The 14,146-nt window shown below is 43.9% G+C and overlaps 1 protein-coding gene across 1 annotated transcript in view; it reads right to left on the bottom strand.

Moving 5' to 3' along the window:
* Nucleotides 1-13,824, bottom strand: part of efnb1 (ephrin-B1) — a 57,683-nt gene extending 43,859 nt beyond the window's left edge. The window contains exon 1 of the mRNA XM_063876628.1: nt 12,915-13,824. Within this exon, the coding sequence (XP_063732698.1) occupies nt 12,915-13,030 (116 nt within the window). The 5' untranslated portion in view covers nt 13,031-13,824. The remainder of the gene's footprint in view (nt 1-12,914) is intronic.
* Nucleotides 13,825-14,146: the final 322 nt, after the last annotated feature.

Raw genomic sequence — 14,146 nt, 5'->3', positions numbered from 1 at the left:
GGGTCTAAATGAATTAGCCAGGAGATTAGCTAGATACCAGGTTAATGAATGTGCCACGCAGGCAACTTCTCCCATAGAGCATTGTGGGAGTGTTCCCACCCCCTTCCCCCTAAAAAATCACTAGCGGCAACAGTTCAGCTAGCAGGTCCACACCTGCTTCAGCAGGGCGTGCTGCAACAGGATTTCAATAAACCATCTTCATAAGGGAAGTCTGCCTATGTAAACTTTGGATGATTGTTTTTCTTGATAAAGCAGCAAGTTGCAAATTTCCACAATCTTGTTTTGACGTGCTGACGAGTACCCAGCACGCGGGCTGTCATATAATCGTTATCAGCCACAAAATTCTGTTTATGTTGGACTATGGGATGTTTTCCGGATGTTAGGAATCCTAAATCAGTGTAATTTAAGACGTTTAAGATGAGCTAAGAGATAAAAGAGGTTTTATCTTTAACAAACTGTCCCAAAATCGTACATCTGCGAATGATAAAAGCCCATCTGTTGGCTGTTCCGGTGTTGTTTTCATTGACTTGACAACATGATGGTAATAGATGCTTGCAGATAAATGAGACCAAAGTGACACGCAATCATCCACGTTTTAGCGGCCTTGATGTATTTGCTTTAACAGTCACCCGGAAGATGAGAAAACTCAAATTTATTTCAGAAAATAACAGGCACATCTTATGAAACTGGCTATTTGACTTGCAAATTCGCTCAGATGATTCATACCGGCAACCGTGCGCGTGTGAGAGCATGCCCGCGTCCCGAGTGTGTGTGTCGGCGCTTGCTAAGGCATGTGAATGACAGCCTGTCAGTGAAAGAGATGTCATTATCTGGCTGACGTCTGTATGAGTTGTGACCGGGTGCAGGGTCACATCAGTAGCGGGGAGCTGACACTCTGCGGACAGGAAACATTACTTTCAGATTTCCCTCTAGAGGGGAAACACTCTTGTAACAATGTGCAATGCCACAGTTTAACCTACTTTAAAGGTTATTGCAATACGTGCGTCTCTAAAAGTGTGCGAGTGCAGCTCTCTCATGACAATAGCATGAAAGATACTTATCTGAAAACCTTTTTTTTTTTTACAAAACATAGTGGGGATTTTTTTTCTTTGTTTAAAAGGCCTTGACGAGAAGAGCTTGAGCAAACCTCTCCCCCCCTGTCCTTAGCCTTTGACTTTTTCTGTGTAACAACAATACAGGGGTTTTAGTTCAGAGTCCTGCATTCGATCTGTTAGGGCACAGATAAGAGAAGCTGATGGATAGGTTTAATCAGCCAAGACCAGGGATCAGGACCACGGGACAGATCAATCAAAGGCTGTGTGGTTTATAAAAGAAACAGCTTTTATCAGTGTCACAGGGGTCTCTGCCCGGGCCTTTTTTTTCCTCACTGAGGGAAGCTACAAACATTACCCAAGAAAGTATCTCACAAGCATTGAAACTAATGCGACAGGAGAATAAATGCGGTGGAAAAAAGCGCAGTAAAAGTGAAAAAAGGCACATCTGTAATCACTACACAGGGACTATTAAACTCTTAAGTCAACTCTCCGTGAAAGGCGTAAAGCTAAAATGTCCCCGGTCTCTAACACAGTAAACACCTCCTGACATAAAACTCCAACTAAACCCCTCCTGAAACATAAAAAACTTGACTGAAACCAAATCCGCCCTCAAATAATAGAGGAACGAAACAGGCAGACGAAAACAGCTCAAAACCATCGACACCAAACAAACAACAGATCTCCATACGAGAGAGGCGCTAACTAGGACATGGAGTTTTTTAACACACAGCTGTCTTTGGAGTCTTAAAAGCAGCTTCTTATCAGAAGATTTGAGTGACGGCTCTATTCTCTGCGTACAATCTCGCTGCATGATTGTTAAAGACAGCTACACATGTCCCATCCAATCCAAGACAAATTAGTTACTCTTTCTTTCCTCCCCCGAATGGGAGATCTTATCCAGGCGGACATGCTTAAGTTGTCAGTAGGGTTCTAAAAGCCATATTGAACAGCATATTGACTGATGCAATCACGGAGACACACATCATTAGCCTCATTAACAGTGAATGTAAAAGGGGAGGACGGCCTAACTGGTGTAGCGGGAGTCTGTGTCTCCTCTGATAACACTCGCCTTTAACAAGCAGAGCGGAGGCAAGACGCGGGCATTAAAAATGAAATGTGTGTGTGTGTGATATGCGTGCTAATAAATAGCTTGTTGGACATGATGCTATTCTCATTCACACAGTTTGCTCTGTGATAACCGGGGCGGATTGTGGCCTCGTAAAGGCGCTCCATGTGTTGTTTTAGGAAGCCATTACAAACTGGGCCGTCTCCATTACAAGGGCTATCTGATCATTATTACCGCCATCTGTAAAGCACACTCAAACCTTAGCCTGCCAACCACAGCTGCACACACACACACACTACCTTCCACTGTGATGTTTCCCAGTGTGTGTACGGCATAACGTGACACAGCAGCAACTGTTCCCTCGTCATATTGTGCCTTACGGGTCAATGCGTTTTTAGTCCAGCCTACTTGCACTGTTCATGCAGCCTACTTTCATGTCTTAGCAAAAAAAAAGGCGGGTCCCCAACACCCGTGCAACGCAATCGCAATATTTCCAGCCAGAACTGCCCGCACCCTTCAAAGGCTCATCACAGGATGCACATCTAATGCAGAGAGAAGGCCGGTTAAAGCCTCAGCCAGACACAGGGCTTTGAAGCGACTGCTCCAGCCCCTCCAATGGGAGCCAAATCATTTCCCTTCCCTCTACCGCTCCATTGTGTGAGAGGTGCACCAGGCGGCTCTATTTGGTGGCCGCATGTGGGGCGCCTTCAAGGATCATGCCACGCCATTCCAGAGCAGGGCAACTAACAGGAAATGAGACTCTCTTGACGGATGTACTGGGGCTTCTTAGGGCGATAAATATATTCATGCAGTCATGTATATTTTAAACAGGAATTTGACTCAGCTAGCATAATGCACATGCATGGCTCCTGCTTTTCGGATTCTTGACATGCACGAGGTGCTACAATCAGAAGTGTATAAATAAATCAGAAAATGCAGCAAACAGAGCTACTAAAAGCAGTAACACAGGCCCGGGCCCGGCGTGCAGAAAAAGGGCTCGCCAAGGTTTGTCTGCAAAGGGAAAAGCTTTCATCTGGGAGACAGGAGAGGAGAAGAGAGGAGTGATGTGGCGGAGGTTCGGGGCTGTCATGTTTCACAGTGGGGGGGACCTGAGAGACAGATGTGAATAGCTAAAAGTAGTCAAAGTTTTTCTGTGCAAGGGGAAAATAGAAGATGAGACAGCAGTGCTAGAAGAGAGCGCCACACATTTAGATTAGCGAACTAAAATCACAGTGTGAAATATTATATTACCCAGCCCTAAGAGGAAAAACTACCAAGGGTGCTCATTAAACCGAGTCAACCCAACGCCTTCGGTCTTATTCTCTGCATAGTTCATAAAGCAGGCGGGGAGAGGTTTAGGATATTGTGTTTGCTTTAGCAGACCTTCGCTCCGATTTCCAATATCGGAGAGATGAGAGGCTTCCATGGCCAAGCACATCATGGGGGAGAATAAACACACATGTGATGGGAAACATGTGTGTGGGAGATGAAACGGCCTCCCTCATATGAGTGAGATGAAATATAGACCTGTGTCCTGCTGCGCTCCAATCAGGGCCCTAAGAACTCGGTGTGGAGGGGAAACGGCAGACCCCCGACAGACTCTCTCACTCAACACACATACACACACACACACACAAGCTGCCAATATGGCCATTCTGGAGCGGATTCATGTGGAGGCCAGAGTCTGACAGTGACATCTCCATTCACTCTTGAATTCTTTTTCTCTTCCCAACATGCATGGACACGCACACACTCACACACACGCACACTCGCAGAGAGCCAGAGGCCATGGGAGGAGGAGCAGCGCCGGGGCATAAAAAAGCCTTTCTCCCTGCCGTGGGTCTCTGCGGGGTTTAGCATGGCATTATGGACAGATTAGACCTTAGAGTGCTCTGCTATCTGATGTCATTGTTGGTTTTGCGTAGTCTGGATGGCTTGTGGAACTTGGACCTGATGGCAGGCACATTTTTCTACCAAAGAAAAATGCTGGGTTGTGATTGATTGCAGGTTCCTATTGTATCTGTCTGGTATGGCTCTATTGGAAGAAGAATTAGCTGGACAAAAAGTCATGGAAAACGCTCCACATCTGACTCCATCAATCAAGTCAGCAATCAAAATAATTCAATTAAGAGACTTAAATCCCGCTGGCTTACGAGTCCCTGCTTCAATAGCCCAGAGACAAACTCAATTTACTGACAATCCATACATGATAGCATTAACTCCACTTTAAGGCTCAAATCTTTTTCCATTACTTACATTTTCTAAATATCAGGGGAAATGCAAAGGAAATAGCTGGGTTTTACTATTTACTCAGGAAGAGGGCTATTCGGAAGAAATTGAATAAACGAGAGCAACTTTAAATACACAATAAAATTGCAGTCAGGCCAGCCAGACAACTAAACTAATTTGCAATTTGTTTAAAAGCACTCATTGGCAAAACACAGAAACTTTAGAAAAGTTTTCTTTTTTAAAGAAGTGGTAAATAGCTCTACATCAGAAATGCAGGATTGTGGAAAGAGGGGGAGAGGGAGGTTTCTGAATATGTGTGTAATTGTCTTTTTCCCCCCGTTTCCGAGGTGTGAAAGGGAATGCAGGGTTGCACTGGGGTGTCCCAGGGAGAGGCGATTGAAGCGTCAGTCACAGCTGCCACACAGAGCCCCGGCGCGCAGCAAATCCCAGGACCGGCCCTCGTGGGCGGAGGGGCCGGGGCTGGGCCTGGGATCAGCGGGAGTCCCACAGGCCTTTTCTTCTGACTCCTCTCACCAGCACAAGGGGGACCGGGATCACGCTGGGAGTTTGCTTAGAAAAGGCTGAGCCAAGACTTGGCAGAATGGGTTAACGGAGGCATGCACACACACACACACAAATGCTTTTTAGGGCAGGCTGCCTTGCCTGTGGGCTTGGTGGGAAAAAGATGAAGCAGGGGGAAAAAGAGATAAATCAAACTTCCAGTTACATCGGAAAGTTTAGGACACACATCTTGAGACACACACACACACATATGGTGTAATAAAGGGGCTTCTCAAACAAGATTACGGGAGAAATGAGTGGTTTTTGCTTGATGCCTGGGGAGCCTAATAGTGGTAAAGTCCTGCGGATTATAGACTGTGCCATTTCCACGCTCGCCCTAATAGTCTCCATGTCCTGCCTCTGTATGCCATAGATGGATTATGATGCTTTGTAATTAACGTGGGGGGGAGGGGGGATGTTACAGACCGCCCATCTGCCACACTGACACACTTACAGGGGGTTTCCCTGGGGAAATGGGGAACGCTACCACCACTATTCCATTACTTTATCATTTTATCATTCTATTATCCTACCACTCCATTCAATTACACTGTCACTCCATTAGGGCTCTCATAACAGGGAACAAAGCGATCCGTGATGATCATTGATGGTATGTTCAGAGCTGCCTGGGTATGGTCATGCCTCATCCAGACTTCACTTGTAAAATATTATCTGTTACAAAGTAACGATCACTTTAGGTCCACTAAGAAGCCACTGGTAAGTCGTTCCCATTAGAAATTAAAATTATATTATATTGAGTCAAATACAATTATTTACGGGACAGGAAATTATATTTTGAGTAGCATGTAAAAGTGTATACATGACACGGTTTGACACAAGTTTGACAAAAATGTTAAACTAGCTAGTTTTTCAGGACTTTCAACCATGTGAAATGGTCTTCATCAGCAGCCGAAAAATGAAAGCTAAATGAAAAGCTAAAAATAAATATATAACTATTAGAGTTTTTAAATGGACCTCAATAATATTTATGTAGATGTTTTTTTTATTTTTTTATCTCAATTTGTAGATGTGGCTGAAAGCTAAAGAAAAGCACTACCACTAGTAAAGCTGCTAAGTTACCTTTGAGTCAGTTTTAATATAGTTTTATTCATCTAAAACACTTTTTGTAATTTTGTACATTTTTGTCTAATTTTCTTTTTTGAAGATGAATTAAAAGTCTAAAATTAAAGTTTTTTTTAATTGTATTTCGTGTAAAACTAGTAAGTGTTTTTTGATTTGGGTTTAGATGGTCAAAATATTTTTTGTTACTTTGTAGATGCTGTTGAAAGCTTTAGAAAAAAATAGTTGAATTACTTGTTCTAAAAACTAATACCTACACTTTAAGTTAAGATTGTTTATTGTCTAAAATAATTTTGCTCATTTCTTTTGAAATCTCTAAATTGCCACTAACATAGACCTTATGATTATTTATGTCAATTTTATTGTTGAGGAAATTTGGTAAATGTGATTCAAGGTTCCTAAAAAAGTTCATACAACTTATAATAAAGCAATTAAGAATCCTGAGTAATTTGTGTAATTTTCTAAGGAATTAAGGAAAAGTTGTTTACACTTGTATCCTGATTTAATAGCCCACACTTCCCCTCAAACCATCACAATTTAACTTATCAATAAACATGCATTCCTAGTCCTATCACACCACTTTGGTTGTTGGGACCCCTCACCCCCCTCCCTTAAGTCCTGGCACACTAACTAAATTCAATCCTCCCCACAAAAGTCTTTGGAGTTCCACAAACCGGGGGAAACAGATCCCTCGCTGCCTGTCTGCCGGTGTCAGCTCATGACGTCTTAAAGAAGGTGTAGTGCAGCTGGCTGTTAAGTTTGCCTGCCCGCTGTTTGGGCCCGGCGTCTGATGAGCTCTGCCTCCACGGCACAGAGGGGTTCTCTGAGAAAGAGTTAAGTCTATGAGGTCAGTCCAGAGGAGGAGGTTACGAGTTCCCGAGTCGGAGCTGCGGGGGTAATGGTTTTAGAGATGGCTGTCACAAAGATCCGTTCCACTGTCCAACACCGCCGCTGATCTCAACCAATCCAAGTCCGCTTGCTTTTCAATCGCTCAACTTTCTCTCCCCGTCTCCCTTTCTTCTTTTCTCCCTCTCTTTCCCCCTCGCACTGACACATGGAAGTAATCTGGGAGCTCTACACTGGACTGAAAGGATGTGCGGTTGAGCCCAGGGCTGCATTTCAACGCTCTACATTAGCTTCCTTTCCTCTCCTGTTTAATCCCCTTATTTTAAACTACTCTTATGTAAAAGAACTAAGATGGCAAACAAAAGGCAGACTTCTCCCCGCTTTTGCTCAACTTTTCTCCCCCCCCACTTCCTGTAACTCTACATTTTTTGCTCCATTCAGCTGAGGCGCAGGCGAGAATGAAATGCAAAGGGAAGCTGTCCAGCGCCTGTGCCTCTGCTTGGCAGAGCTGGAGCTGATGGGAACTTCCTGGTTGCTGCCAGCCAGGCCTGCAGCTAATGAAGCCGGCTCGCTAACAGCCTGTAAGGCAGCCTCTGTTCAGCCACTCCACACTCGTCCTCCGCTCGGCCCTCAACACTTTCACAGGGGGCACACTGGCACGCTTCTAACACTTCCTTAATGCTCCTCTGTGGCCGGACAAAGAACAATGGCACACCGACACGCACTCTCAAGCACTCATTCACTTCCATGAGCTTATACTTGTCCCTTTTATAGTGTCATTTAATTGTAGCATGAACACAAAAGTTGAGTCACAACAAACGCAACTTTTATTAAACTCATAATGGCTTGCTATATAATTCGCATTTGCAAAATAATTGGACTTGAAATTACCACACCATAAAGACAGAATTATCCAATACTTTGTGTTTGTCTTGGCCCACTTCAATTATACTAAACAATTATGCTGAGTCGCACAAAGTTTCAACAAGTTTGTGAAACTTTTCGGTGAGTCACAGTAGACAACCGAAGCCCACTACTGTCTCGCCTGTGAGAGTCTAGCCAGCTTTGGTTCTAAAGATTAAGATATATTTAAGATTATGTCTGCTCAAATTGTTTACATCATTGATTCATTTGTCTGTTACTTTATGGATTAAATTATTGGAATCTTAGTCTAAAAAATAAAAATAAAACACGATTTCTTGGAGACAAGATAAAAATAAAAAAAAATGAAAACCCAATTTTAATTTAAAAGCATATACAATAAAAAAGGAGAATTCTGTCATTATGTAAGCCGTATGAGACCCTATGTGAATATATTTTTCTGTCTCACTGTTTCTGACAATCAGAGAGTGTTGTAACAGATCAAGATGTACTTCAGTACATCTTGATCTGTCAGGTTTTTTAATCTTCTGGATAAACCTGAAAAACCATCATGAGTGGTTAGATTATCATAAATGGTTTCGCTGTACAATTGAGTTTCTAGAAATAACAATAAATCACAGTATATTGATTATGTGATGGAGTAATAAAAATGTTATTGATACCACCTCCCCCTGATTGATTGTCAGAGCGGATTGTGTTTGATCCAATAACTCATAAACTGACTAATCTTTTCTGCTCTTTTTCCAACGGACTCATTGCATTCAGCTGTTGTTACAGTTGTGAATCAGTCCCTATAGTAGCTATGTCTTGAGAGAAAACCAACTGGAACTCATGAGCACCAGTTGGGATCTCATACAGTCACATGAAAAAAGGGGAAAAAAAAGCTAAAAATGTGATACAAATGCTTTCCAAAGCCGGAGAACGAAACCGGATTTCATGTGCACGACTGGTCGGATATAAAGAAATAAACGCATCAATAACACTGAAAGAAAAAGCTGAATGATCAGTTTTTAGTGATGTGGAAGCCAAACCACCAGTGGATGAAGTGAGTCCATGTGGAGTAAAAACCGTGATGGAAAAACAGATTTTTTTTCTATTGTTTTTCCTGAAATAACCTAAATCACAGTAAACCCTTTTCTGTGCCCGCAGGTGCCTCCGGAACAGATAACCAAATGAAGAATCAGTGGTTACACACCGCTGAAACAACAGACATGTGGACACAGAAGTGTATGCACGTAAAAGCAAACGCAGCTGTCCTCAGAGTGAGACACAGGGAGCCTTCACTGCACCACGGGCCAGTTGCTTTCCAGAAGTATTTCTTATTGGTCAACCCTCTCTCTTTCTCTCTGAGTGGGGCTCAGGCTCTGAGTCCTCTCTGTGTGTAATGAGATCTTTATCAGAGGGAAACACGATCAGAGTCTAAAGGGGGAGAGAGGGGGGCGACTTGGGGAAGCAGGGAGAGAGAAGGTGTATCGCAAGGGGTAAAGGGGGCATGCAGAGAAGAAACAAAAACAGGCCTGTGACCCTCTCGGCAGTGACCCACACCGTTTTTCTGCAAGAAACCTAAATCCTGTTTCTGCTCTTGTTCCAAAGTTTTATCCCACTCCTGTTCAACAGGTTGTGGCGGTTTGAAGTTGTTGTTTTTTTAGCAGCTCCTTCTGAAATCCTCATTAAATTTAAATGTCAGCTCAGTGGAGCATTTCCCAAACACCACTTTGCAGGAGTCAAAGGTTGTCCTGTGTACGAGAACGCGTCTTTAAGAAATGTGTTTTGATAACATCTTGTTCTAAAAACAAAGATGTGGAAGACGTTTGTTTTTTCCTAATTACTTCACAGGCAAAACTATTTTCCCCCCCCTCCCAGTTATGTTATCGGAAACAGCTAATTACGAGAAAAAAACTTGAACTTTAATGAGGCCTTCTGTGTACCTATTCTACTAACAGCAGGCAAATAAAATAATGTTGGAAAATTGATTTAACAACTTACCACCTCGTGTTTTAAAAGTTGTTTTTCCCGTGCTGAGAAAATGTTCTCATTTGGGGGTAAAAATAAACATGTTTTCTTAATATCACGGTGGTAATCAAATCCAGTTTAATCATCGTCAAACTCCCTGAGCCTTTAAACCGTGCGAGCACATTATAAACCGAAACCAGCCGACTGTTAAACTTCGAGCTGGGGTCAGCGGACAGCAAAATAAGATGAGTAAGTAAAGGCCTGCAGCAACAAAGGCTTGAGCTGACTTTTATCCACACAAGCGCCTCTTCCCCGTTTTGCTATTTTGTGGGCTTCAAACTCAACACGGGCTGAAAAAAAATTCAAAAAGCCTCGCCGAAATGTGAGGAGTTCAAAAGCAGTGCAGCAGACTCCTGGCCGGCCCGTGGCTGTATCCTCTCAGTATGTTTTCAGATGTGGGCAAAGTGTGTTCCTTTTTCCGCCAGTCTCCCATCATTCTGTTTATCTGTTGAGCTGCCTGCAAACAGGCTGTGGTAGCTACAGGTCATGAGGTAAATATTAGCTAAGGAGGGTTGGAGGACGGGCAGGAACCACTCATGGCAACCTTGTCGGATTATCATTAAACTGGCATCACTGCAGAATTCCTTTGCACACTGTGAGCGTTACTGTGTGTGTGTAGTATGGCTGTACATTGCTAGCTTCAGCCAAACCGATGGGACGTGATCAGTCATAACAAAGTGACATTTTCGGGCGTAATCCCACTCAGCTAAATGAGAACTAATCCGATTTGCTCTGATCAAATGTTAGACGCTTTTTTTACCGGCCGAGGACGTTGACACATCCAGCCTTCTTCTGCACGGCTGCTCCTCCACCCTAACCCCCTTCCTGTATAACCCTCTTGCCATTTTACTCATCCGGCTTCAAATTAAATATCAAAAAGGTCTGGTACATCCTGCAGCAAAACTAAAACTCAGGCATGTTTCTTCTTCGTTTCCTTTGCAGACGGCGCTACAGAGATGATGTATGTTGCCTGTTCTGGCACGCTGGGAGGAAATCAATTAAGCAAACCCCAGTTATTGATAATGCAGGCGCGGGAGTGATAGCATCCTCACATGGAAATCCATAACAGCAGGAAGGCTGCAAGGGACCCGCACATACGTCTGCACTCACATAAAGACAAACACACACACACACACACACACACAGTGGCCCAAAACCTGCTGGTTTCCTATACTTTGTGTCATAACTCATGGGCTGTGGGGAGGCACTGGTATTGTTATATACGGTGTGTGTATGTGGCACACTGTGCAGGAGAGGACCAGATTAATTTATTAGCTGAGGCAGCAGTGCTCCCCAAAGTGAGAACAGGAAGTAAGACGTCGTAAATCTAGATAAGTCACTAGATAGTGTACTGTACATTTCTATACACTCCGGGTTATCACTATTAAGTAATATAGGTCGAGACAGAGGGGTGGTGTTTAAAACAACAAACAGTGAAGACAGATGCCAATTGCTCTACGACTATTCCCTTTTTTATTGCCTATCAGACGCCGCTGCTGACAGATACATTTCAGAAGAAAAACAGGTTTGTCTTTTGTTATTGCGAAAGCCTGCACACAGCAAGATAATTGTCTTTTGTTTTCTAAGCGCAGAGCAGCAGGATAATTAGGTTGAGGGAACACTTTGCAGAGTGCATTATTGTTCCACTGCGAACTTTATGAAATATTAGGCCAGCGTGTGGGTTTTTTATTTATTTCTTTACAAGTTGAAGAACAGATGGAGTAATGATCTTCCCAAAAAAACTGAGTGGTAACCTTCTAAGACATTCCCTGCAGGTGACATCATCAATCAATAAATGTCTCCCCAATTTCTTTTCATCCATCCACCCATGCCTGACACAAAATGTGGGTTTTGGTCCATGTGGAATAAGTGTATGTCATATCTCTGTCTGATGAAGCTCATTGTTCCACTACATCTGCAGCCATACTCAAATAAAAGCTGATGGGCCGTAGTCTCGCCATTAGGATCAGGCCCCACACACACACACACACACACACACACACACACACACACACACACACACACACACACACACACACACACACACACACACACACACACACACACACACACACACACACACACACACACACACACACCACTGAACCTGGCAGCAATATTCATACCCACTGACTGCACAACTAGCTCCTATGACATCTGACATTTGGGGGATAAATCATGGATTCACTTGAATGAGTAAGTTCTAGTTATAAGCTGGTCGAGCTACTCTCCATTTCCCCTCGGTGCAGTGAGCTCAAATGAAGGTCAGCTCCCCGGCTCCTCATAAAGGGGACGATATTTTTTTTCTCCCCTTCCTTTTTTAAAGTTTATTTTCCCCTTATGAATGCTTTCCAACATCATGCAAATGTGGGAGTCAAGTCTAAGTGGGTGATAATTGTTACCAGAGTGTATTTTATTATCAGCAGTCTGGGCTCACTCTGCTTGTTTTGATGGGAATAATATGAATCTGGCTTCAGCAGCTTGCCTTTGAGAAACTTGCCCTTGATTTTTTTTTTTCTGGAGAAATTAGGCTGGATCAAAGCCAAGACAGTTTAGGAAAATTACATTCCTTTCAAGCATTTCTTACTCTGATATCTGAAACCATTATCACACATTTTTGTGGGAATTTGAAAACTTTTGGAGGCCCTCACAAGAAGGAAAGTGGCCCATGGTCAAATAAACTGGACTACACTTTGGCATGCTTTCCTTGACTTTTTATTATTATTCAAGTATTATCCACTTAGCTGATTATATCAATTACGAGAAATTGCAGGGCAGAAGTGGACAAACTCTCACCACGCTGAGAGTCATAACTCAAGTATGCAAGCAGACTTTGCCCTCCGTTTGTTAATAAACACCAGTATGTAATATTGCCATAAATTACTATAATTAACCGTGTATCATTGTGTTTTAAGTGAGGCCTACTGTACACTGTATAAGCCTGCACCTTGTGTGTTTCTTTGGTGTTGGGAAATCCCCCACTGAGAAATAAATCAGTAGAAAACCGTGCAGCGCAGGGATGACAATTACAGGAAAAAATTGCATTGTGTTCGTTTTTTCATAATTGCAACAGAACATTTAACAGCTTTCACACAATTGCAACTTTTCACAGTTAGTCCTCCATTACGCGCACACCCAGACACTTTGGCATGTTTGTACAAAAAAAGAAACAGGAGACTTACTTGGAATTCTGCGAGTTCCAAATGATAGTCTCCATTGATTTGGCTGAAGGTAGCGCCGACCTGCACATTAAAATAAAGATCCAGAGGTAATACTTCCAACACCCGAGTCCCGCCATTCTGATCAGCGTACAGCGACAAGACAGAGAGCCGATAACCCGGAGCGTCGGACGGTGCGCGTTATCTGCGGGAAGGTGAGCTACGATCAGTCGGGAGCATGTGAGGTCGATGTCAGATACATGTCCTTCTGTCAGACCTTTTTTTTTGTTAAACCTGCACCAGAATTGATGTCCTTGACGGAACTATCCGCTGGTTCTTGATCGGATCTGGGAGGAAAGAAGCAGTGTCCTGGTTGACCTGTGGCTGAGACAAAAAGAGTCGACCTTCTTGGATAGATCTGACTGGCAGTGCAGTTTTTTTTAGAGGGACACAATTGGGGCGATGCGGCTGCTGAGGAAGCGTCTTTGTCAAAGCTCCCCTGTTGGTGCCTGTACCTGTCGCTGGATATAGCCTACAGATGGCCACATTCATCCATCAGTCACAACTCTGCAGCACGCTGGGAATCCCGAGGTCCACTTCATTCCAGTGTTGTCTTTCACTCCTCCGCCTCCTGCTGCCCTTTGCTATTCTTCTCCAAAAGGAATTTAGTTTCTATTGTAAATATTCCTCCGGCTCTCAGCGCCGTTCCCGTGTTGCGCTCCAGCAGGGTCGTCTCTTCTAGTCCGACTGGGACATGCTGCGTGGAACGGTGCGTAAATAAAACTGTACGTCTCCCGGGTTATGCGTACAAAAAAAGTACCGAGGGAAGGTTAGACCTGCTCACTGGACACGCTCCGTAGTTGTAAATCCGCTCGCCAACATTTCCATGCCGGTGTATTGTTTTTTAAACCGTGTAAAACACTCTGTGCACTCCGCTAAGTGCAGCAGCTAGAGCTCAACTGTAACCCGAGCCGAAGAGCCGCGCGGAGGGAACAGCCCACTGAGCGAGCCGCAGCCAATCACAGCGCTCTGTCCGAACTAGGAAGCGAAGGCATTTATGGGGACGTGGAGGAGGAGGGGGGAGAAGAAGGGAGGGGAGTCTGTTATTGGGTTGACCCCCACTTTTCAACCCCAACCCCCCCACCCCCCACCACCAACACACCACCTCAGCCCGGGCCATCGACCCAAATTGAAATGGACTTTGGAGTTATTCGTCATACTGAAGGCTTTGGTAGGCTTTATAGGCTGTGGGTTGA

The sequence above is a fragment of the Eleginops maclovinus genome, chromosome 23 (genome assembly GCF_036324505.1).
Source record: "Eleginops maclovinus isolate JMC-PN-2008 ecotype Puerto Natales chromosome 23, JC_Emac_rtc_rv5, whole genome shotgun sequence".
NCBI classification, from domain to species: Eukaryota; Metazoa; Chordata; class Actinopteri; order Perciformes; family Eleginopidae; genus Eleginops; species Eleginops maclovinus.
The sequence above is the reverse complement of the archived record's forward strand: the minus strand, read 5'-3'. Positions and strand labels throughout refer to the sequence as shown.